At 46.5% G+C, this 25,398-nt stretch overlaps 1 protein-coding gene across 1 annotated transcript in view; it reads left to right on the forward strand.

Moving 5' to 3' along the window:
* LOC102954982 (contactin-associated protein-like 3) overlaps positions 1-25,398 on the forward strand; it is a 194,794-nt gene that overhangs the window by 129,997 nt on the left and 39,399 nt on the right. Inside the window, exons 12-14 of the mRNA XM_042964400.1 lie at positions 3,775-3,894; positions 17,777-17,974; positions 21,668-21,824. Of these exons, the coding sequence (XP_042820334.1) occupies positions 3,775-3,894; positions 17,777-17,974; positions 21,668-21,824 (475 nt within the window). The remainder of the gene's footprint in view (positions 1-3,774; positions 3,895-17,776; positions 17,975-21,667; positions 21,825-25,398) is intronic.

The raw sequence follows: 25,398 nt of genomic DNA on the forward strand, positions 1-25,398 counted from the left end.
GAGAGAGAGAGAGAGAGAGAGAGAGAGAGAGAGTGCGAGCATGAGTGGGGGAGGGGCAGAGAGAAAGGGAGACAGAGAATCCCGAGCAGGCTCCAGGCTTTCAGCACAGAGCCTGATGCCGGGCTCGAACTCGTGAAACCGTGAGATCCTGACCTGAGTCAAAAGCAAGAGTCAAAGGCTTAACCGACTGAGCCCCCCAGGTGCCCCCTTCTTTCCTTTTCATTATTTCGTGTATATGTGTCTGTGTCTATGCAACCACGTTCTGGGAAGTAACAACAAAAACAAGTTTTTAGAGACCAATTTTTGTCTGGTTTCTTTTTTTTTTTAATTTTTAGAATATTTATTAATTTTTTTTTGTCAAATGCTGATTTATTAAAGAAACAAAACTTAAGCATTATCAAGTTTCAGACAGAGCTCAGCATTCCCCCCCACCCCTGTATGGTTTTTCGGTACATTTTCTGGTAAGACTTAACATTTTATCTTTCTTAACAAAAAATACATATTTAGGGGTGCCTGGGTGGCTCAGTCAGTTGAGTATCCGACTTGATTTCGGTTCGTGTCATGAACTCATGGTTGGTGAGATAATTTTTGAGAGAGACAGAGAGAGCGCAAGTGGGGGAGGGGCAGGGAGAGAGGGAGACACAGAATCCAAAGCAGGCTCCGGGCTCTGAGCTGTCAGCACGGAGCCCCACGAGGGGCCCGAACTCCCGAACCGCGAGATCAGGACCTGAGCTGAAGTCGGACACTTAACCGACTGAGCCACCCAGGTGCCCCGTGCCTGGTTTATTTTTAATCAGTTTTATTTCCTAGTGATGTCAAGGCAGTTTACAGAAATACGCAGTATCAAATAGGATGGAAAAAAAAAAAAAAGAAAGCAGCAGGCAAAGAAAAATAAATATAGGAAAATAAAATGTAATAAAAACCCCCAATACGAGAAACAATCTAGACAGCATGATCACGTTACTCTGTTCCTCACGTCGGACCCGGTTTTAGTTCTCCAGTCCTGTCTGCCGAAGTAAAGAGAGGATGAGTTACTGAATGTCAGTATTTATAAAATCTAATGCTGGGGGTGTTGCAGAAAGGGGCACAGGATGAGAGTTAACATGGTAGGGTTTCTAGAGTCAGCCAGAGGCCGGGTAAACGTCCAGGTCCCTCACGGTCGTGATGCTCTTTGATGATGGCGGTGGTGAATGCACTGGAAGCTTACCATGTGCCTGTGGGATCCTAGCTTTCTGTAGTTCTCTGCATGTTTCTACTCCTTTGATCCTCAAAATCATCCTAGAAGGTGAGTGTTCTACATTGTGCACTTAGGAAAGAGAGAGGTCAGGTGCCTCGATCAAGGTCCCACAGCTGCCGGCCAGGGCTCCCGACCGCCTTGAACCATCCCCATGTCTTCCATCTTGAACACCAGGCTCTTTTCTGAAGAATCATTCTCCGAAGGCCACAGCCAACCAAACTTGAGTGACCCCAAATTCATTACCGACCAGAGGCTTGCCACAGAGCCCCTGAGGTCCTCATTGCTGTCTAACTCTTGGCTTTCGTTGTTTATGGTTTTATTCTACTTTTCCTTTTTGGCGTATCACTGCCGACGTTTCTGAGCCCCTTCTTTTTAGCACGTGTCCCCGCCCTGGGTCTTTAGAGAAAACAGCCTGCCGTGAACATTCACCGAGGCAGAGCACGGGTTGTCAAGTTTCCAGCCTGTGCGGATTGAACCCCAAAGCAGCAGGCATCAGCGTTGGGCCGAGAAGCCTTGGCCTCCGGCCCGGGATGTTCCACAGAAGAGCCGGGAGGCTCTTGCAGTCAAAGGGCGGCGACTCACCCCACTAAACACCCCATAAGTTCAACCAGAGCAATTGTACCTGCATTTGCTTTTATGGTGCCAAGTAAGAATTTTCCAAGGCACCTCTTTATTTGGAAGGAGCTGGACATCTGGGATGTCTGAGGCTCGGTGACTTGTCCAGAGTCACGGCTGAGAATGGGGGCGGTCCCTTACGTACAGTGCTCCCCCTGCCACAGATTGCACCCAGCAAGGTGTCTTACACAAAGCGGATACCTACTGAAGGTTAATGACCGAGGAATGATTGCTACGGTGTTGCCGGTAACTGATTTAACCATCATCCCAAACAACTCTGATTGGAAAATTAACAGGTGTATTATACGGAGTCTTTCACTTGTGGCCTTAGTAATTTGATTTGGTCTAATAACTGCATTGACTTTGTTGTGATACTCTAACAGTAGACCAAAATGAAAGGGAGAGATTTCCAGTTCCACAGTGAGGGTTCGTAAGGCCGTTAGTTTCCGGTGTAAGTGCACGATTCACGCAGGTGCCTTCCTGGTGTTTCCTCCTCTACCCTCATTCCCCAGGCGGGTCCAGCCCCGATCCAAACGTAAGCACTGTCGTCACTTTGTGTGTATCCCTCTGGACACTTTTCCAGGGCAGTTGCAAGCACGGCTACGTATTTATAGAAGCGTAAACATGAGTGGGCAAAATGCAAGCCAACGCTGTTGGGAAAGCAATCCATGGTGTGTCTGTAGCCACCAGAGTCGATGGTAATAGGCGTGCTATTGATTTGGGCCGATCTCATTTGACCCATTTGACACCTGGCCGTATTTAATAAAAGAATGTTTTCTTTTGTAACATCCCCCGGACAAGCAAACATTCCTTTGATCTTCTTCTTCTGTGCGAAGGGAGAAAAACAGTCCCTCTGCCCCACCCCGCCCCCTCTCCGGGTTTTGCTTCATTCTTGGAAATCGGCCGAGTTTTAAAATGTAGATAACCCAGTGAGTGGAGAAGGGCATCAGTTCTGGGCCCCCACTCTGCCCTCTCTGTCCCTTCCGGGATCATTCTTGGTGGTGGATCTTGGCTAGCCACTTCCTGAGTCTGTGTTCCTGAATGCCGGACCTCATCCTTAGGGTGGCTTAAAGATCCAGTCCACGCTGTGCCAGAAGCAGTGATGCATTTCTTTCCTGGTGGCCGTTAGCTGCTTTTCAGGTTTTCAAAGGGTCTTTCCTCTCGAGGCGGTGACTGATGTGCACGGGAGACACTGCTCGGCTGATTACTCATTTCAGCTTAGGCTGAATATTAATTAAGTCCATTATCTGCAGATGTTAATCACTTGCCATGTGCTAGCAAAGCATTTATTGCACACATAAAAAATTCAACTAAGAATCAGGATACATTGAACTTACAAAGAGATGTTTCACGTGTATACGCTTTTTTTTTTTTTTTTTAATTTCAGTTTTCTTGAGTAATCCTTGGCAAAGCACTTAAGGAAATTTCCTTTTAAAACACACTTTAAACGCTGAACGAAGAAAAGCTGGTGCTTTGCAAAACCCATCTTGAAAACAATGCGTTGCCCGTGTGGAGTGTTTTAAGTAAACAGAGAGTATAATTACTGAGCGATTTAAAAAATGACCGTGATTATTAGATAATAACAGATCACTTAGGGAGATGAAGCCAGCGCCCTTCAGATGCTTAGATATCATGGGGCAGAATAAAATTAGACTGTATAAGTCCAGTTACCATGGCTCTGGAAAGAGTCTCGTTTCTAGAGCACGCAGGGTTCAGAGCCGCACAGAGATACCTCTTAACATGTTTTGCTCCGTGCCTCAGAGTATTCATGCTGCCTGATCGGAGCAGGGGAACACTCCTCTAGCCAAAATGCCCCCGAGAGCAATGCAGAATGAGTGTCACTGGGGCAAGTATCGCGTAATTAACAACATGGAGGGCCCCATCTTATTGCTGCCCCTGGCTGAGATCCCTGTCCTTTTCAGCGTTGTACGAGCAGTCCTGTGAAGCCCACAAGCACAGAGGAGACTCTTCAGGGCTCTACTATATCGATTCCGATGGAAGTGGCCCTCTGGAACCTGCTCTCGTATATTGCAACATGACAGGTAGGCTGATAAGCTTTATTATGCCAGTTAAGCTCATGTAGTTGACTGCTGTGCGCAAAACCAAGTTTTACTTCGTTGAGTGGCAGGTTCGTGTACAACTCTGTATAAGTCATATTTCATTTTTCCTGGAGACCCCATTGTATATGGTGGATCAGGACAGGTAGGTCATAAATAAACCAGCTCTTCAAAGGACCAGTGCACCCACCCCAGTGAATGATAGAATTGATACAAATTCTAACGCCTTTTTTATGCTCGTGTCTGTGTGTGTGTGTGTGTGTGTGTGTGTGTGTGTCAGTTGCTACCTTTTCTCCCCGTGCTCAGAAAACAACCCTCCTTTATGAAACTTTCCCTGCTGCTTCAGTGGTGTAGACATAACAGGTACTCCAACAACGACAGAATTTGGGCCCGCACAGTCGGGAGACAAATGGTCAGAAAAGAGTCAGCCGTACGTGGTTCCAAGGTAACCATGACCTGGTTAGAATTTGGTTTCTCCGCTCTGGCCACAGGTCACCCTGATTGGGTTGCAGTTTCTGTAAGGAAGGGGTTATTTGTGGGTGAATTTATGATGGTGGTTTGTGAGTAGATGAAAGTCCTGATGCAGTTTTTATACCCACTGTCACTTCATACATAAAACAAAGTCGGAGCTTTTGGGCAGTGGTCACCCAACCGACTTGATCCAAACTGGGGCAACTCTACCTTCCAGTGTACAGACTACCCCCAAGGTTGGTATAGAAAACGCGAGGGGCGCCGGGGTGGCTCTGTCAGTCAAGCGTCCGACTCTCGGTTTTGGCTCAGGTCACGATCTAAGCGGTTTCGTGAGTTCGAGCCCCGCATTGGGCTCTGCGCTGACAGTGCAGAGCTTACTTGGGATTGTCGCTCTCCTTCTCTCTTTGCCCCTCCCCCACTCAAGCTGTCTCTGTCTCTCTCAAAATAAATGAACTTAAAAAAGTTAAAAAGCAAAGAAAATGTGAGAGCTCCCCGGGCATTGTACTGGAGGTACGTGTGGCTGTTTGGGGCTCTGGGGCAAGCATTTTCTCCTAGATACTGACCAAAATATTGCAGTGCGATCATAGGAGATAAATATATTGACTTAACCTTTACTGGCACGTGTGTGATCGGTCAAGTACGTGACGAAACAGCCAAGAGGATCTTTCTAGATGTTCTGGGCTCCAGAGGTTATAACAGGCCTTCAAGTTACTCAATTTCTGCTCTGTTTTGCTTGCGTTATCATGGCTCAAGTGAATGCCAAGAACAGACAAAACTAAATAAAGATGCTGGGATCCCAATAATACATTCTACTTTTATCAGTCACGTGCTTCACTATCATAGAAGTCTCGGACGTGTTAACGATTCTTCTATGTTTTATCCTGGTTAATCCTGTAAGCAAAGTTCCTTCTACACTGAGGAATTTCAAGATCCCTCGAAAGATGAAAATGGTCCCAACTGGTACATTCCAAGATGAGTAAGGTTTCAATGACTGAAGCTGTTTTCTTGATAATTAACCGTTGGCAGCTTTTGGTAAGGCTGAGGTCAAGTTCATTTAAAAAAAAAAAAAAAGGGCATTTGCTGCCAAGAGGAATAACAGACAGCTAATTGCCTATTTGTCTACAGTGTATGGTTATAATAAAAGAAAAAAATACTTTAAGCATCACAAGTGAACACACGATTCGGGCGTCTCCGTGAGGTTTTTGTGGTGCATATTTATAAAGCCCCTTTGGAATGTACGACTGGTTCAGAGACGTTTGTTTTAATACTGATTTCACGACATAACCGATGTGTTTTGATTTCCCTTAATTGCTGCTACCTTTTCAGAGTGAACCTCGGCACCCGCTACCAGAGGGGAGAGTAGTTATTGTCAAAATGCAAGGAGAAAGTAAGAACAGATGGTCAGCTTTTGATTACCGTTAACTCAGGGTACTATCTGATGATACGTAAGCCAGTTTTTTTTTTTTTTTATCCTTGAGGCAAGAAGGAGCCTCTAAGTACAGGAAGGAGAAGGTGAAATCTACTGATGAACCCTCCTAGTGAATTTATAGACAAGACGAAGGCCTTGCAAACTGTCTGCCGAGGACGTGAATCATTTTCCTCCCCGTGGTGACTCAAAGAAATGTCCGAGTAAAGGCACAGAACTGAAGAGTTGAGAAAAAGTTTCTAACGACGTTGAATGCGTGTGTCCTCGGTACCTGCTCTGTGCTGGGCATGGCTGTAACCGCAACAGGGAGCGGGCTGGAACGGATCCCTCCCCTGGTACAGTGAACATCTCTGGGTGCGGAACTGGACCATTGAGAGCAGCTAATTGAATATGTGGCTTGTTGCCAAGGAGTGGGTGCTGTGAAGTGGAATAAAGCGGGGGCCAGGGGCACAGATGTGAGAGGGTGGGTTACTATTTTATTTTATTTTATTTTATTTTATTTTATTTTATTCTGTTCTTTTTCTTCTTTCTCTTTCTTTCTTTCTTTCTTTCTTTCTCCTTCCTTCCTTCCTTCCTTCCTTCCTTTCTTTCTTTTCTTTCTTTCTTTCTTTCTTTCTTTCTTTCTTTCTTTCTTTCTTTCTTTCTTTCTTTCTTTCTTTCTGTCAAGAGCACCAGCGGGGTGCAGAGACAGAGAGAGAGAATCCAAAGGAGGCTCCGCACTGTCATCACAGAGCCCGATGTGAGGCTCAAGACCACAAACCGTGAGATCGTGACCTGAGCCCAAACCAAGAGTCGGATGCTTAACCGACTGAGCCACCCAGGTGCCTCTGGGTGGGTTGCGGTTTTAAAAAGAGGGATCAGGAAAGTACTCAGTTTGAATGTTATGTTTGAACCAACCTCATGAAAGAAACAGCTCTGAGAAAGTCTGAGCAAGCCTTTGGACGGAGGGAGCGTACAAGTGTAGCAAGCCTGCGGCCAGAGGGAGCCTCATGCATTGTGCAAATGCGGGTTGGAGGGACCAAAAGATGGCCTTTGAGTCACGAAACTGGAAAGTGACAGGTCCAGGACTCACACCAGCGGTGCAGTTTGGGCCTCTAACCACCACGCCACGCCGGGAGAGGGTGAGGAAACCAGTTGGGGGGTTGCCCCGGTGGTTGAGCCCAGATGGCGGTGGTGCAGAACAGGTACAGAGGAGGGAAAGAAGTCAGAGTCAGAACCAGGGGACGGGATGTGGCCAGAGGAAGACAGGCGTCCAGAAAAGTCCCCCATGTTCGGATCCGAGCCCTGAAAGGAAGGTGCAGGTATTATCAGTGGGGACGAAGCATGTCTGAAAGGGAACACCAGGATTCCCGCTGTGAATCCGCGACGTTTGGGTTGCCTGTCGCTCGTCTAGTTAGTGAGGACCTGTTGGTCATAAATATGAGTGTCATGTGTCAGTCTGAAAGCCCAGTGGGTGGTTGTAACATCCTTGGCAGTACAACATCTAAAATATGTTTCAGAGAGTCCCTTTGCTAATTAATTTGACAGACCAGTGGGCTTCCATTTGGTTTACTGTCAGTGGTGGACACTGTCCAGCATCCTACAGCAACACGGGGCGTCTCTGGGTCCCCACGCACTTGTCCGCTGTCCACTGAGGGCCAGCTCTGCACTCTGCAGACACAGATTCTGGGGCAGCGTCCCAGAAAACCCTGTGTTTTTATGAAGCTTCCCAAGAAATTCTGATGTACACACGGGTTTAGAAACTACCACCAGGGAGCTGAGGATCTTTGGTTTGACCGTGCACAGCCTGCCCTCTCCACAAATATTAAAATGGAAGGAGGGCAGAGAGTATCACAGAATGGAGAAATAAAACCAACGCAGACGTGAAATTTTGGTGCCACCATTCACTTTTCTGTCTAGGCAATTGTCCTGTCGTTTCCCGGTTGTATAGGTGGCTGTGGTGACATTTAATTGTCCACAAACGCAACAAGAATCACTCATCTACATTAAGATAATGTCTAAGACATTAAACTCTCTAATTTCATCTTGGAATTATTAGAGCTTTGAAGTGTGCACATGTGTGTGAGGGGGTGGAATTCATGAAAATTATGGGGAATAATTTAATGATTAACATTGCCGTATATTTTTATTATCAAATATACTTAATAACTATGCATGTCTTCATATTACTTTGCAAATGACCAAACGTTCAGTACAGATCATTATTGCAAGACTTTTCTGGTAACTAAGTTTTCCAGAGAAGTTTATAGTTGCCTAGCTCTTATGAAAGAAAACTCCTGAAATGAGCATACTCCTATTCTTTGTGGTAAGACAAATATTCTAAGGTCCCATGAGTTAGGATTGAGATGGAACATCAGATGGATAATGGAACACACACACACACACACACACACACACACACACACACATATACACACACACACACAAAGCAGGATAGGGAGCAAGAGTTAAAAACACGGCAGAGACGGGGCGCCTGGGTGGCGCAGTCGGTTAAGCGTCCGACTTCAGCCAGGTCACGATCTCGCGGTCCGTGAGTTCGAGCCCCGCGTCAGGCTCTGGGCTGATGGCTCGGAGCCTGGAGCCTGTTTCCGATTCTGTGTCTCCCTCTCTCTCTGCCCCTCCCCCGTTCATGCTCTGTCTCTCTCTGTCCCAAAAATAAATAAAAAACGTTGAAAAAAAAATTTTTTTTAAAAACACGGCAGAGAGGATTTCCAAAATACCAAGGGTTATTTATTAAGGTCAAAGCCATAAGGAAAGCAACTTGCTGAAGACAAAGAACTACAGAGGCTAACCCAAAGACAGGAAATATTTCTAGGAGCCATACAACAAAGCATTTAACCAAAAGTGTACAAAATCCAAGATGATCCTGGGAAAATTACAGGAATGAACCAGAGTTACAGTTAAATGGTCCTTACTGATCTGGGTCACGTGAGGTGCTCCGGTGACCAATCTAGTTATTGGTGGTGGAAGAACCACGATCCTGGTCTTGTCCCAGCCTGGAAATCTTTCCGCTGTGAAGTTCGCATTCTCCCTGATGCTACGATGCCTGTGGACGATGAAGCATGCTTTAATTATTATAAACAAACACCAATACTTGGAGAAATGTACAAAAAGCAAAATACTAAACTAATGGCTAAAGTCCATCCGTGGTAACAGCCTTCAAAAACCTAGTGCCAGGATATACTCTGCATGCATCTTACTCCCTTTAGTATAAAAACACCCAAACGAAACAAAAAAATCAACTATTTTGAGTGGGCTGCTTGTGAACTTTGTTAACGGATCGATCCCCTTTTTAAACAGAAGAAACAACATGATTTCTTTGATGGCAGGATACCCGGCGGGAGAGCAGGGCTGTCCACACCCACCTGAAACACAGTGCCGTTGTGTGCGATTTTCATAGTTGTGCTTCAGGAACTGGTTCCCAGACGTGGTACCACGGGAACAATTGTCACAGGGAGGAGATGGGTTATAGTCAGAGCGATGACTCGATATCACGTTCATAAGAATCAACAGGGGATTGAGGAACCAGTTGAGGGCTGGGTCTTTGCACCCCAGCCCACTCCCCTTTCAGATCCCGGTTCATTGACTCAGCATGTCAATAACTCAGCATTTCTTACTGACTCAGTCAGTTGCCCTTATGCAAATCAAGCCACTGTGTTTCCTTTCTCTTTCTTTTTCTTTCTTTCTTTCTTTCTTTCTTTCTTTCTTTCTTTCTTTCTTTCTTTTCTTTTCTTTTCTTTTCTTTCTTTCCTTCCTTCCTTCCTCTCTTTCATGAGCTATCATTTTTAAAATTTTTTATTATTGTTTATCTTGGAGAGGGGGTGGAAGGACAGAGAGAGAGGTGGGGACAGAGAGAGAGAGAGAGAGAGAGAGAATCCCAAGCAGTCTCCACCCTCAGCTTGGAGCCTGAAGTGGGGCTTGATCCCACGACCCCAGGATCATGACCTGAGCCAAAGTCAAGCGTTGAATGTTCACCTGACTGAGCCACCCAGGCGCCCCAAGCCACTGTGTTTCTTAAATAGTCTTTTCCTGTGTCCGAAATTGGGACAGGTCTCCAGCCAGCATTGTGGTATAACAAAGCACGGTCAGCCCAGTTGCTCTACGTACAGCTCACATTTACTTTAAAAAATACTCTATGGGATGGGTACCGGTGAAGCCATACTGCTGTGCTTTTTATGTTGGTTTATTTGTGTAGATTTTCTGTTTCTTTCACCTCTGCCTTCCTACAACAGTTCCTGTCTCAGTCAAACAGCTCCCTTTGCAGCCAGCCATTCAATTCACGTATTCACTCGCTCATTCTCCACACTTGACTGCTGTGCTGCTGGCTTCCGGGCACCGTAGTGCGTTTGAGTAAGAAAAGGGGGACGGACTCCTGTCCTAGACCTTCAGACTAGTGAGGTAGACAGATGTAATTCGGCTAACTAAACATATTATAAATATTAGAATTTTGCATCCGCTATTTTGTTTTATTTTTTTAAGTTCTTTTAAGTAACTCTACACCCGACGTGGGGCTCCAACTCATGATCCCGAGATCAAAAGCCCGCATGCTCCACTGACTGAGCCAGCCAGCGTCCCTGCATTTACTATTCTAAATACAGTCATACGTCATCTCCTTGCACTTGGCTTTACTGCATTTCGCAGATATCCACCCCCCTCCTTTTTTTTTTTTTTTAACAAATTGAGGGTTTGGGGCAACCCTGGGTTGAGCAAGTCTACCAGCACCATCTTCCAACAGCATTTGCTCACGTCGTGTCTCTGTGTCACATGTTGGCAAGTCTCACAATATTTCGAACTTTTTTTATTAAGATTGTACTTGTTACGATGATCGGTGACCTTCGATGTAATTATTGTGATTGTTTTTAGGCACCATGAACTGTGTGCATCTAAGACTGCGAACTTAATCGGTAAATGTTGTGCGTGTTCTGACCGCTCCACCAACTAGCCATCTCCTCATCTCAGTCCCTCTCCTTGGGTTCCCCGCTCCCAAGACGTGACAGGATTGATACGAGGCCAGCTTATATTCTCTAAGTATTCCGGTGAACAAAAGAGTCACACGCCTCTCACTTTCCATCAGAAGCTAGAAGTGATTGCGCTTAGTGAGAAGTGATTGTGCTTAGTGAGGAAGGAATGTCAGAAGCCAAGAACGGCTGGAAGGAAGGCCTCTTGCGTCAAACAGCCAAGTTGTGGAAGCGAAGGAAAAGCTCCCGAAGGAAATTGAAAGCGCTACTCCGGTGAACACACAACAGATAAGAAAACCAAAGAGCTTTCTTGCTGATGCGGAGAACGTTTTAGTGGGCTGGACAGAAGATGAAACCGGCCGCAGCCTTCCCTTCGGAGAAGCCTAAGCCAGAGCGAGGCCCTGACTCTTCAGTCCCGTGAAGGCTGACAGAGGTGAGGAGCCTGCAGAGGACGAGTCTGAAGCGAGCGGAGGTGGTTCCGGGAGGTTTGAGGAAGGAGGCCGTCGTCCCGACGTGGAAGTGCGGGGAGGGACACATCTGCTTACTGCTTGGCGCGCTGAGTGTTTTCAGCCCGCTGTTGAGGCCTGCGCAGAGATAGAAACGATTCCTTTCAAAATATTGTCACTTATTGACTGTGCGTCTGATTGCACAAGAGTTCTGATGCAGTTGGACAGTGAGATTAATGTTGTCTCCTGTCTCCTAACAGAACATCCGTTCTGCAGATCAGAGAGTCATTCTGACTTTCAAATCTTACTGTTAAAGAAAAACGCTTCTTAAGGCTCTAGCTGCCATAGAGAGTGGTTCCTCTGATGGATCTGGGGAAAGTAAATTGAAAACCTTCCGGGAAGGAGTCACCGTCCTAGGTGCCACGGGGAACATTCATGATTCACGGGGAAAGCTCCAAATGCCAGCATTATTAAGAATTTGGAAGAGGTCGATTCCAGTCTTTCCGGATGACGTGGAGGGGTTCGAGACTTGAGGGAAGGAAATAGATGCAGCAGGGGAACTAGGATCAGAAGTGGGGCCTGATGATGGGACAGAACTGCTGTCATGTCATAAAACGTGAGCAGGTGAGGAGTTGCTGTTCGTGGGTGAGCAAAGAAGGTGGTTTTCTGAGATGGAATCTACTCCCGGTGAGGATGCCGCGAAGACTGTTGAAATGACCGTGAAGGATCCAGAAGAATCAGAAGGATCTGTTTCTATCCCATCCGCTAGGTTGATAGTGTGGATGAAATCCTCCTGTGGGTAAAATGCTATCAAACGGCGTCCCCTGCTACAGAGAAAGCACTCATGAAAGGAAGAGTCCATCGATGCGGCCGTCTTCATTGTTTTATTTTGGGAAATTGCCACAGCCACGCTGACCCTCAGCACCGACCACCCCGTTCGGTCAGCAGCCATCAACATCCAGGCAAGAGCCTCCCCCAGCGGAGAAGACACGACTCGCAGGAAGCTCAGGTGATGGTTGGCATTTTGTAAGCAATGAAGTATTTTAATTTAGGGATGTACGTTGTTTTTTAGACAGAATTCTATTGCACGTTTAATAGACTGCAGGAGAGCGGAAACATACATTTTATATGCAACGGAAACAAAACAATTCCTCTGACTCGCTGTATCGCAGTGTGTGCTTTTCTTGTGGTGGTCTGGAGCTGGACCCGCGGCATCTCTGAGGGATGCCTGGGATATACGAACACTTGATGGAAGTTTGTGAACGAGGCTCTGAGTGTGGGTTGGAGAGTTTCATAAGCACACGCACAATGTGTGCTACAGCCTATAGTTTTCTTTGCTCGGGAAGAGTTGTGATTTCACTGTTCCCTCCTTTGCTCTTGAAAACTGGGATTGGTGGTAAGCGTGACATCACCCTATGTCCTGGGTGGCAAGTTTTGCTTGAAAATAGTGTCTCTGACAGGAAATTCTATAATGTCGAAATGTTAGAATTTCTAAAGAGAGAGAGAGAGACAGAGAGAGAAAAAGAAGAGCGACTCTTTGATGATGGTCCAACACCATGATTCTCTTTTATGTGGACTTTTGCCCGGAAAGAATCCTTCCCGTTCCCACTGAGGGGATGTCATTCTGGCTGATCTCCAGCAGCTTCTCAAGGTAAGTCCCCAAAGTAGGCACGCCCAGTATGCACGGGGATGCAAAACTTCTGGAACAGATCCTGTCACTGCTCCCAAAGAGGAGAAGAGACACACGTTTCTGGAAAGTTCATTTTGCTGCTCTCATCAGCCGCACAGCATGGCCCTGCTTGTGGACGGACAGGCGCACGTTCTCGATGAACAATTAAAATATAAAACTCAAGAGAGCCGCTCGGCCCGTAACGCGCCGAGTTAATTGAAGATGGCCAGAACAATAGTTTCGATCTTTGGACGCCACCTGGTTCACTCTCCCCATTTCCCAAATGTGGAATTGGAGGCTTAGAGGATTTTTCTGACATTTCCAAGAACAGAGAGTGAAACCCATGTTCTCTTCTTGACCATGACACTGGTCTCTGTCCAATTTTCTAAGCGTGTACGCAGTGTTCTTTCTGAGGAAATCATTCTGCTCTCTTGCTGTGTGCTGGGCTCAATGCAGGGGGAGACACGAATAACATTTCATGGCAAGTAAGCACTCGGGAGACGCCAGGCATGGGGCCAACCAAGCACATGTATCTGTTGCCTCAAGAGAATGTAAGTCGTGTTGTAGAAGTGTCCTTGCGTGGTAAGTAGCAGGTGCCTACACTGATGAATGAGGAGACACCTAAGATTGTATTCAGTGTGACCTATTAAGTGGAAAGAGCATCCTCTGAAATCCCAGGGAAGAAGGCTATGAAGCGGCTGCATCCTCTTGGGGATATCTTGTCGGATCGTAGAGCATTCTCTTATGTTGAAGATATTCAAGTAAGTCATGAAAAGCTCCAGGGCTTCAGAACTGTGACAAGAATGGCAGCTGTCACAAGGGCCCTGATGCCAGTATCGATCAGGAGGGACCCAAAGGCGTAGGGCTGTGACGATACCACCTCTGGGCCACCCCCAGGACCCGGAAGCTGCCTGCTTAGAAAAGTCACCCCCCGCCCCCGCCCCCGCCCCAGGAAAACCCAAACGTCAAGTCGTCCTTGGCTCTGGCAGATGCAGACCCACAACATGGCAGGGCCAGTGCCTGCGAGATCTGGAACAGGGGCCGATAAGAGCCGACTGCTGACTTCCTCGGGGCACCCACCAGACATTCCCAGCAGCCGCTTGGCCATCACCAGCCCTGTGTGCACACATGTGCCCGTAAGTGCCCGTGATCTAGTTCTGCTCCCCCTGGATTGTTTTCCTTGGAAATACGGGAGAGGGCTCGGGTGCATGAGGCGCTCGAGAGACTCATGGACCTCAGTGGTCTTCAAGAACTTGACCTACTCAGAAAGCCCAGGGACGCTTAGAAATGTGTGCTGAAGTTACCTGGTTTCCCCAAGGTGGGCAAGTGCCTTTTCCTAGGCTTCCCTTTCGGCTTCTGTGTGCCAGGAGGATTGGGCTGAGGAACAGATGATAGCCACCTGCAGCCGTGTCTCTCTCTAGAGAGTTCCACAGTGGGGTTCTGAGAAGGCTTGGGGCTCTACCTCTCAGAGGCAGGACGTGGTGTCCCCATCATCTCTGCGGATCCAGGGACGCCCGCTAGTGTTTTCATCAGTCTGTCCTTATGCGTCATTGTGCCTCCTCGGCCACTTCTTAACGTGCGGAGGGAGAGTGACAGGTCCGGTCACCTGGCACGTTGCCTTCCTTGGCTTCTTTGAGCTCCAGCCCCTCTGTTCCACCGCAGGAGATGCAGGCAGCTGGCCTCATTCTCAAAGAGGTGGTGTTCAGACCCAAATCGGACTTCATTTCAGGCGTCCGTGAGAAAAGGGATGTTTTGCCTTCCCTTTCCTCGAGGTCAACTTCCAGCGCATGGGTGACAGACCTACAGGCTGGTCAGGTGTCCCGTTTTTTTGTAACGAAGTCTTTTTCCTTCTTTTTTTCTCAGGGAAGGTGAAAGTGAGCCTAGCAGAGATGCTCTGGATTCACATTTACCTGAATGTGTTCTGTTCTGTTTTTTCCTCCATTCAACCCACTGTTTTCCCATAAAAGACTCCGTGTATAGTTCAGAGGTATGCCATGAAGTACAGACAGTGTTGTAGATTGCAAAGTGGATATAATTTGGCAAAATAAAGAGAAACTAGGAGGTGTTCTATGATGTGGTGCGTCAGTGTTACGCTTTTAAGTCTATTTCTGAGAGAGAGAGTGGGCACGAGCAGGGGAGAGGCAGAGAGAGAGGGGAAGAGAGAGAATTCCAAGCAGGCTCCACACTCTCAGCACAGAGCCCGACGCGGGACTTGAACCAGATCGTGACCTGAACCAGAACCAAGAGCCGGACGCTTAACCGACTGAGCCTTCCAGGCGCCCCGGGGTTATTTTTAATACCAAACTAAACCATCGAATTAATTTAGGTTGACTTGCCTAAGCAAATGGTGGACCAGCAGCCACGGACAGCCTCTCCACGCCAGGTGCAGATGAAAAAAACCTCACTGAGCTGGATGAACATGATATGATGTGGCCCGATTCAACAGTTCAAAACTCCTATTTAAAAATGTCCCTTATTACCATGAATTTCTTCAGATCTAATTTGCGCTTCAGATTATAGTGTATAACAGCTAAGTATTTTTCCATCATGCTGGTCACTTGAATTCCTTGGTCTGTCTCCTCGTGCTTGAAAGCTAAGGTTATATTGCCTCTCAAAGCTGCCTTCCCACTTACAGTTTGGAAATCTATGGAAATCGTACGTTGCGGAACATTAGGGAAACATAATGTGCCCTTGTTGGGGTCTTGGGAAAAAATATTTCTAGAAAGAGCAATCATTTGAATTTTTCTTTTTTCAAAAGACAGCTTTGAGATTCTTTTCCTGCTTTCCCTTCTCTCCACTTGAAAAAGAGTTCCATTATTACCTTTTAGCCATGCAAGACCACGAATCCATCATACTGACCGCTAGCCTGTGTGAGCTACTCAGGCACGTCGTTTTTCTTTGTGTCGTAAACCATGAAAACAGATGACACGCAGGCGTTATAATTGATGAACTCCCAAGCCTCACGCATGGCTTCTCCATGGCTCCTTTTACCCTGTGTCGTCTGATGGAAGAAACCCTGAGGGTGAATGTGAGTAGGTGATTACCAAAAATAACGTCAGGTCCATCTAAGTCATTTTCCAGGAAAACGTTGAAATATAAAACGCCTGGCGAAAACATGATTAGAGGGGGGAAGAAAAAAACCTGTGGGATTCAAGTTGCTATAGGAACACTCATAGCCCCTTCAGTGAGCAGCGAGAGGGGATGATCTATTAAGCCTTTTTTTCTCCACCGAATATACCACTGCATTAGTCACGCTGACTCACAGTCTGTTCCCGTTCCTGCTAGATTTGGCATATTTGGTGATGTTTTTCATAGGCTTGGAGCCAGAGTTCTTTCCCTGGCCCACGGGGTTCTCTTCCTTGGATCTCTGGATGTATTTGATGCATTTGGGGTCTGTGAGCACCAGTATGGCTGTTAGATTTTTCCCAGGGCAGGTCAGGGGCAGGGAGCGGGGGCGGTGGGGACGCCTCTGAGTTCCTGGTAGCACTACTTTGAGTTTTTAACCTTGGGTATGTATTAGCCATTAAACGTAATCAGAACGAACCTCACATGACTGTCTCCGGCCCCTATAATTTGGAAATATGGAGACCGAGCGCGTATGGACCAAACACATGTTACAGAGGAGGTTATGTGACTTGATGTTATAAATGTGGTTGAGTTAGGGCAACTCTGAAGCCAGCCTTTTGGCCACTCAGCCAGGGCCCTTTTATACCGTGGGAGGAGGTGTATTTTCGGGGAAGGTAAAAGAAGTCAAGATGTTTTTCTTCTGTTGCAAACATTGTGGAGCACGTTTGGCTTGTTTCTAAATCCCCTTTTAAAATACAGGTAATCAATATGACAGAAATGCGTCCGAGTTGGCCAGCAGACATTTGTGGAGTTGTGGTTACTGCCGCGGATAGTTACGTTAGATACTTCAAGGCGCCGCGTGACTGCGTGCTGGCCACGAACGAGTTGCTGACACGCGATCAGTCCATTGTTGTCAAAAACGCTTACTTTTTATTATTTTGCATGATCACGTCAGCTGGTTATTCCTCAGATGTGTCTTCTACATATTTCCTTGATTTCCAGAGAAAAAGATGCTCAGTCAGATGAGGAATGTGCTTCTTAAATGTTTGCTTATTATTTTTTTTATTTTTGAGAGGTGGGGGAGGGGCAGAGAGAAAGGGAGAGAGAGGATCCAAAGTGGGTTGTGCGCGGACAGCACAGAGCCCGACCCGATGCGGGGCTGGAACCCACGAACCGTGAGATCATGACCTGAGCCGAAGTCACATGCTTAACCGACTGAGCCACCCAAACGCCCCTAGGAATATGCTTATTAAAAAGTAAATGTAGGGCACCTGGGTGGCGCAGTCGGTTAAGCATCTGACTTCAGCTCAGGTCAGTAGCTCACGGTTCGTGGGTTCGAGCCCCGCGTCGGGCTCTGTGCTGACAGCTCAGAGGCTGGAGCCTGCTTCGGATTCTGTATCTCCCTCTCTCACTCTGCCCCTCTGCCACTCACACTCTGTTTCTTTCTCAAAACTAGATAAACATTCCAAAAATAAAAATAAATGTATACGCAGTAAACATTTGGCTTTCTTTTTACGGTAATGGAAAGAAATAAACTCAGGGAGAAGGAGTAGTGTTTACAATTGTGAGCATTATAACACAGAACTTTAAAAATTGGCCCCAGACAATGTTGACCACATTCAGGATGATACGAATCTCGGTAAAGAGAGTCTCTATTATTCACATTTTCTCAGTGACACTCATGTTGATTCTAACATCGAAGAGCTCGGATAGCTACGAACATAAAAGCCTTAATTCAGATAAAAGATGCCTCGGACTTTCGTATTTATATTTAATTCTTCCAACCTAGTCACAGTCTCTTTCTCCCTCCCACCCCGTTTCTGCCCACAAGACTCCACTGGGACCTCAGTGCAGCACAATGGCTCACATCTGGCCAGGGTCAAAAGCTCGGATGGAGAAAGCCCCCACCCTGTGGCTTTCAAGTACACAGCCAGCATGGACCAGCTCCAAGCCATAATCGACCGTGCGGACCATTGCCAACAGGAGCTGGCCTTCCACTGCAAGAAGTCAAGGCTTTCGGCTCGCCACGGTGAGTAATCAGCGTGCTCAGCCATCGTGGGCTGCAGTGCCCACAGGTGGCCGTGGCTTGCCACGGATGCGTGAGAATCTGTGGCCATAATGCTCACGTCACAATCTGGAAGTCACAGAGATGCTTTTCCTCGGAGCAAAGAGCAAGGTCAATATCCTGCTCGAAGCTGTGAATGACCTGACGTGCCTTCCCAGTCCCCACTAGACAACTGGACAGTGGAAGCCTCCTTACGAGGTTATCTTAGAAAAGATTGTGGACGACATGCGTGGCTTAGTTCTCTCTCCGGGGGTGATTATTCCGTGAGATTCTTTTGCAGAGACCGAATGTAATTAGCGTCTGGGGTACTTATTAATTAGGGAACGTTAGTCTCATGCACCCCTTTCACACACCGTGCCTGCTCATGGTTCGTTTTTCATGCCCATTCTGCTCTTGAAAATTCTGCTTTTGGTGTTGTATTTTCTTCCTCTGAAATAGCTCATTCTTTCAGAATGTGCAGCCCCCACCCTGCTCGAATGAAACTCCTAGGTTTGTGGGAGGCTGATGAGACGTCTGGGGAGAGGAGCGAGCAGAGGGCGGTAGTCAGGGTCCCCCGGGGTTCACGTTCCGAGCCCGTCACTCAGCAGCCAGGGGAGCTGGGACCTTGCTTCGTCCCTCAGAGCCTTCAGCTCTCAGACACTCACCTTGCCAGGCCTTACTCGCACAACGTAGAAATTGCACCAAGTCAAATGCTACTTATCCGCATCTCTCCAATTTATTGAATTTATAGTTCGTGCTGGAGGGCTCAGCGCGTACTGTGAGCTGATTGCTGCTAAATAGACGACTGAGCTAAAATGGAATGTTCCCCGAAGAAGGAGGAAGCGGGCCCCGGGAGAGTGGGGCAGTGCTGTGGAACAAGGCGGGTTGGGCTGTCTCACCAGGGAAACGAGGCGAAAGCAGGGCAGGGTGTGCGAGCCCCTAACACAGTCCGAAAACAAACCCACCGGGTGAGTCTGGGAGCAAACTCCCGCACGTGGTCTGTCCCAGAACCTGGACACCGCTGCCTCAGTAGAGAATTCCCACTTGGAAGGCCGGTGTCCGCCTGTTGATTTGCAAGCGATCACTCCTCAGATTGTCATCCTTTCCATATCGATACAGAAAGCAGCAGCAACAGCAGCAGCAAAAACAAGTATTTAATCGGGGTTGGGGTAAAGGTGGAAAGAGAAAACGCTTTCCAACTCGTTGAACACTCGCTAAAGGGACAAAGTGAGGGATTTTTATCTGTACACACTCAAGCAGCTGCTTTTCTTTCTTTCTTTCTTTTTTTAACCTTTTTTATTTTTGAGAGAGAGAGCACAAGCAGGGGAGGGGCAGAGAGAGAGGGAGACGCAGAATCCGACGCAGGTTCCAGGCTCCGAGCGGTCAGCACAGGGCCCGACGCGGGGCTCGAACTCCCCGACCTCGAGATCATGACCTGAGCTGAAGTCGGACGCTCAACCCACCGAGCCACCCAGGCACCCTGCAGCTGCATTTCTGATATTCTGCCACTGGCCAATCTGTAGCACAAAGTCAATATAGACAAATTCGGTGCAGACCTGTGTATTCCAGAGTCTCTTAATTACAGTACACATGAGGTTGGCCTAAAATAGTGTAGCCTAACACACCTGACACTTGTTGCACACTGATTTGCTGTGTGTTATTGATAGACACGAGCAGACGTGGGGGGCATGACGCTACCCTGTGCGAAAGGAGTGGCCACAACCAGCCTTCCCCTGGAGCCTTCGCTAGAATGTCGCCATGGCAAAAATCGCTCAAGGCGGCTGCACTGTGGGGACCACGTAGCTCAAGAACGTCATAAAACGCATTGGGGAATGAGAGTCGACATCCACTTTCCCCCAAGAATTTCCCTCTGTTCAAATTCTGAGACATTGCCAGGAGCCTGAGGTCTTGTTAATTGTGAGAGGAGATGAAGCAGGGCCGGGCCCCGTTGCAGCAACCCCTGTGTCCTGCGGTTTCCAGGAGGGCTAGTGGGGAGCAGATGGGCCTTGACTCTTGTTAGGGTCCCTCAGCGTCTTCCTTTAGCAGCTGTTAGGTCTCTAGGCTATAGATGGCTTCAGGGGATGTGATTATGGGTGGCTAAAGAGGGAGCTTGGGGGGTGGTAAGTGCTGATTTCAGGTAACTTGGGTCTCCGTACTGTGGACACTAAGGTCCCTGAGGATTGTAGTTATGGCTGGCGTGAAGGACAGCCAACCAGGGACCGACGATGGGGGCCGGGAAGCCATGTTCCTTTCCATTTCGGCTCTAGTTCTTCTTCGTGTTGTTCTTACTGATTCCTCATGCAAATTCTCCAGATTTCTCAAAGAAATCTTGAATGGAGCCAAATGCATCCTGTACCATTAGCAACCCCCGAGGCTTCTTACTTTATAGAGAAAATGAAAAATTCCGATGTAAACAAACAATTGTGCATTTAGGTGCAATGATTCTTTTCGCTCCTCGATCTAGGAAAGAGTGAGTGTTGAATAATCATGTTTTCCAAATGGTGTTTTGAAAAATATCTGTTATGTTGAAAAGCTCTTCTACCCCCTACAGATAAGTTTTCAACACACTGGGGGCAGGGGGGGAGACCGCGGATATTGATTTCTTGGTACACATCTCCCCCAGTGGGCCTGCGGTGGGTGGTAATGAATGTGGCCGGTGTGTTTGCAAGCTGGGAGGTTGCAGGCAGACGTGAAGTCTCATGGGACAGGGAGCCATGATGAGCAGGGGTGGTTGTAAGTTAGGGAGAAGCTGGGATGTCTTCCAGACCCCGGTGGGGGGCGGGGGGTGCTGGATGGGGACGGCCCGAGGGTTTGACAGAGCACGCTACAATGGACCAGCATCTCTGCAGGCCCACTGAGGGATGTCGCTTCCATTGGCCCTCCTGCTCTGATGCTCTGTTTATTAGGTACTGTTTTCCTCCACGCTCCTGAAGGCCCACCTTCCTGACCATCCTCAACCTCCAGGTGGCCTACAGTCCCACCCTGGGGCCTCAGCAGCGGGTTAATTGCGGGTTGTACTAGGAAGAAAGTTGTGCTAAAGAATTGAGCTGTGGTAACCGCAGTTGTCCTGAGCCTGGGACGCACCCCAGGCATGGAGAAGGCTCGTCAGGACCTTGTCTGTAGTTTCCAACTACGAAGCCAACCCATTCAGTATAAGAAGAAACACATGTCTCCATGAGGCTTCTAAGACCTGACAGGAAGGACCAGTGTTTTCCGCTAATAAAGTGAAAGACATCTATGTTTTGCATGATATTATGTTATTTCAATGGCGTCTTAGGCTCTCGAACAGATTTTAGACTCAGTGTATAAATCACTCTGGTTTTCTTTAGTTTTTTTTTTTTTTCTTAATGAGAATTCTTTTGTGGATGTTATTTTCAAATAAATTAGGTCATTGGAGTCCTCAAGAGAAATACGTAAATATCACGCCTGGATTGAGTTAGGGGCCGCTTGCTCATTTTCTAATAAAAGTAAAACATATGGTGAGAATGTAAGTCTTGATATGGAAATATTCTTTAAACAGTTGGAAATCCTCTTAAAAATTATCCTGTGGCAGAGTTAACATCTGCTCACATCTAAAAGAGTCGCTGTGTTTGAAATAGAGGGGAGCAAAGGACTGTGCTGGGGAGGCAGGCAGTGGGGGGCAAAGTAGGTGTCACTTTTCTCATACTTGTCTTTCAGATGGAACCCCAGTGAGCTGGTGGGTTGGAAGAACCAATGAAACACACACTTACTGGGGAGGTTCTCTGCCTGATGCTCAAAAATGTGCTTGTGGATTACAGGGGAACTGCCTTGATTCTCAATATTACTGCAACTGTGATGCTGACCGGAATGAATGGTGATTTCCATATAATTTCCCTGTGCAAACTGTAATTTTTTTGTTGCTTAAACGATGTGACTTAGGCAGACATTGGACAAGACAGTTCTATAAAGAGAAAAGATTAAAGGATTCCCTAGCAAGCTCAAAGTAGAAGCTTTGATGTGTGCAGTGTAATTAATCTGAAGCCTAAAGTGGTAGGGAGCTGTTTCTGTTTACCTGTGAATAACTAATCATGTCCATTTTATTTTTTGTTTCTAATAAGACAGAATAGGAATACCAGGTTAACGTCTCCCATTCGCCGAAAGTAAAATACGCAGACTTCCGAAAGTTCAGTTTAACCCAGTTAATAAGATGATTGCCCCACGGTTGACCCAGGGTTGTTTGCTGAACTCCCTCGCTGCTGGCCGTGCTTTTAAATGGCCACGTTGGGGAAACCAAACACGGTCTGGCTTGCACGAAAGGGGAGGCGTGGAACACAAGCCTCTCCGTACCGCTGGAGGTCTCAGGAGGCTTCCAGACCCAAAAAAAGGTGGAAGGCGACAGCTCTTCCTGCTAGCACCCTAGGTAGCAAGAAATAACTCCCTGAAAACTCACGTCTACAGACTTTCCCTCACACAGATTTGGAGTCCAATGTCACCCGATCCTTGAATTAAGTTAGCGGGGCCGCAGGTTGGCAACGGCGGTGGCTCATCATAGAATTACTTGACATTCTTACTGGAGGGCATTCCTGCGGGTAAAGGATTCCCACAGATAGAATGCTACCAAACTGGAGCTCGCAACCCAGTGCTACAGAGCCCCAGGGGACAGAAGTGGGAGGCAGAAGACACCACAGAGTAAATAGATGCCTAAAAATCCCAGATCACGGATACATTAAGAACGTAAGATAAAATCAATGTGGGGAACCGTTTGAAGAATAAGCAATGGAACTGAAACACGAGAAAGCAATGAGAAAATACTGTTGACGGAGGTGATTGTGATTTACGGAAGAACCAAATGAATGTTTACAAATGAGAATATTATTATCGTTGAAATTCAAGACTTGTTGGATCAGGTAGTGGACACAGGTGATCAGAAAACTGGGGAAGTGGAAAACGTGTGGATTGTAGTGTAGAGAGACACACGGTGGCAGGAAGAAAGACAGCGACATGGAGGGGTGGTGTGGAGAAGGTCAAACAGGCATCTGAGTCAAGTTTCAAAAGAGAAGATTGGAGATCATCAAGGGCGATAATCAAATAGCCAAGAAATGCCCAGATGGGAGAAACTACCGGAAACCCAAGCAGGATAAGTAAAAGCCAGTCCATCACCAGACTCATCACGGTGAAACCAAAGAAAATTAAAGAGAACGTTAAAGGGAGCAGAGGTGAAAGGAAGTCGGAGCCAGCAGGCCCCTCCCACCCCTGCATGGAACCCAGCGCCACCCACGGGTGCTGGCTCTCCCCTCGCCGTGCACTAGGAAGATGTCCCATTCCAAGCGTGTCCCCAGCTGAGATACAGTGAACGCCCAGACAGACAGACAGACAGACGCTGAAGGAGCATACGCCACCAGCAGACTCCACAAGAGGAAGTTTGAAGAATGATTTTCAGCATGAGAGTAGGTGATCTTGTAGGAGAGTCTCAGGCGCTAGAAGAAATATTGAGTAAAGAAATGTGTAAACTGAGAGGTTAAGAAAATAGGAGATGCATAGTGGACACGAGTTGTATATCACAGTATATACGGAATTGAAACGGGAGGAGGCATTCCAATCCCATTACAAAATGATTGTGATTGACAAAGGAATTAAATTTAGAAATGAAAATGTTATTGAAACTTAAAACTTGTTTCGTAGATATTTGTCAGCATTATTACACTGTTCATAGGACATACGATTAAAATTTTAAGTGTGGCCACTAAAGACTAGCCATGGAGAGTGCAGTATTCAAAAGGGATTTTTGCTTCATTGTAATTTTTTTTAATAAAGCTTATTTATTTATTTTGAGAGAGACAGAGACAGCACGAGTGGGAGAGGGGCAGAGAGAGAGGAAGAGAGAGAATCCCCAGCAGGCTCCACACTGTCAGCCCAGAGCCTGATGTGGGAATCCAACCCACAAAGCTGTGAGATCATGACCTGAGCCCAAAGCAGCAATCAGACGCTTGACCATCTGAGCCCCCCAGGCGCCCCCAAAATGGGATTTTAAAAACCTAGTTAGTTCAAAAGAAGGGAGGAAATAAAATCTAGAAAAGAGGAAACAACAGGCAACAAAATAACAGCAACAAAAAAATGAATAATCGTGCACAATAAATGTGACCAAAATAGCCATTTAAATCCAGATCGATCATATTGAACTAAGAATAAGTATATTTCATTTGTACACCTAGAAACGTCGAAAGCAAAATGCTGAACACAAGTTTTCCAAGCAAGTACGAACAGAAGTAAGTAAAGTTTTAAAGTCTTAGTATGGGAGACGATTACTATCACTATATAATAATGCTTTGTAATTTCACCAAAAAACCCCGTAACGATCCTAAATTTGTTCCTGATAAAAATGAGTCAAAATACATATAGAAAATAATTTACCCAACTGAAAGAAGGAATATACAAATCGACCATTGTAGGAAGACATTTAAACATACATCTGTTAACAATTGCTAAATCATGTGGACAAAAATTATTAAGCATACAGAATATTTTTAAATGAAATCAGCAGCTTGTTTTGGTAGCCAGCTAAAATTATAGAATATATAATTTTCTCAGCCACACGTGGCACATTTTTGCAAGTTGATTGTTCTGATATTCTGTAAAGCAAAACCCCCCACATTTTGTAATAGTTGTTATCTTATGGACAGTTTCTCTGATTACAGTGCAGTTAGGTTAGAAATGAATAGGAGAGGGATAAAAAATATATGAGGCATTTGAAAACCGCACATGATTAGAAACAAGGAAATGAAGATCACATTATTCATAGAAAATATGGTTGTCGACCAGGACAACTCAAGAGCATATACAGAAATATTATGAAATTAATCAGAATTTATTTAGTAGGGCTACTTACTGAATCTTAGGATAACTGGATTCCTATGAAGAACGTGTTAAGTATAAGACGATATTATACAAACTACTCGCAAAATCAGCAAAAAGAGAGTAGTACTCTGGAATAAAGATGACACAATTATGGAAAATTTTTAGGGAAAAGACATCATAAAACTTTATTGTGAGACTCTAAGAAGACATAAGCAAATGGAGGTATCACACAATGGCCGTGAGTGAGAAAAATATGTAGTTCCTTGATTCCATTTAATGCCAACGCCAAACATGTGCTTCGTGTTTGGGTCAGTGACAAGCTGGGAAAAAGTACTTGGAAAAGCCATGCTAAATAACAACGGAAGACGGAAACAAGGAGAGGAGACGGGCCTTGCTGGACGTGAAGTGTCACATTGCCGCAGTAATTAAACCGCCCGGGTTTGTCAAGGGGTTTGTCAAATAGAATAGCAAAACCCAAGAGCGAGCCTGGGAGCTCTCAAAATATGCGACTCGGGGTGGTGATAATTAGGTTGTCTCCGGTCTCTCTTTTCCCCCGAACAATTAGGAAATGTGAAAGCCGACCCAATATTTGT

The sequence above is a fragment of the Panthera tigris genome, chromosome D4 (assembly GCF_018350195.1).
Source record: "Panthera tigris isolate Pti1 chromosome D4, P.tigris_Pti1_mat1.1, whole genome shotgun sequence".
NCBI lineage: Eukaryota > Metazoa > Chordata > Mammalia > Carnivora > Felidae > Panthera > Panthera tigris.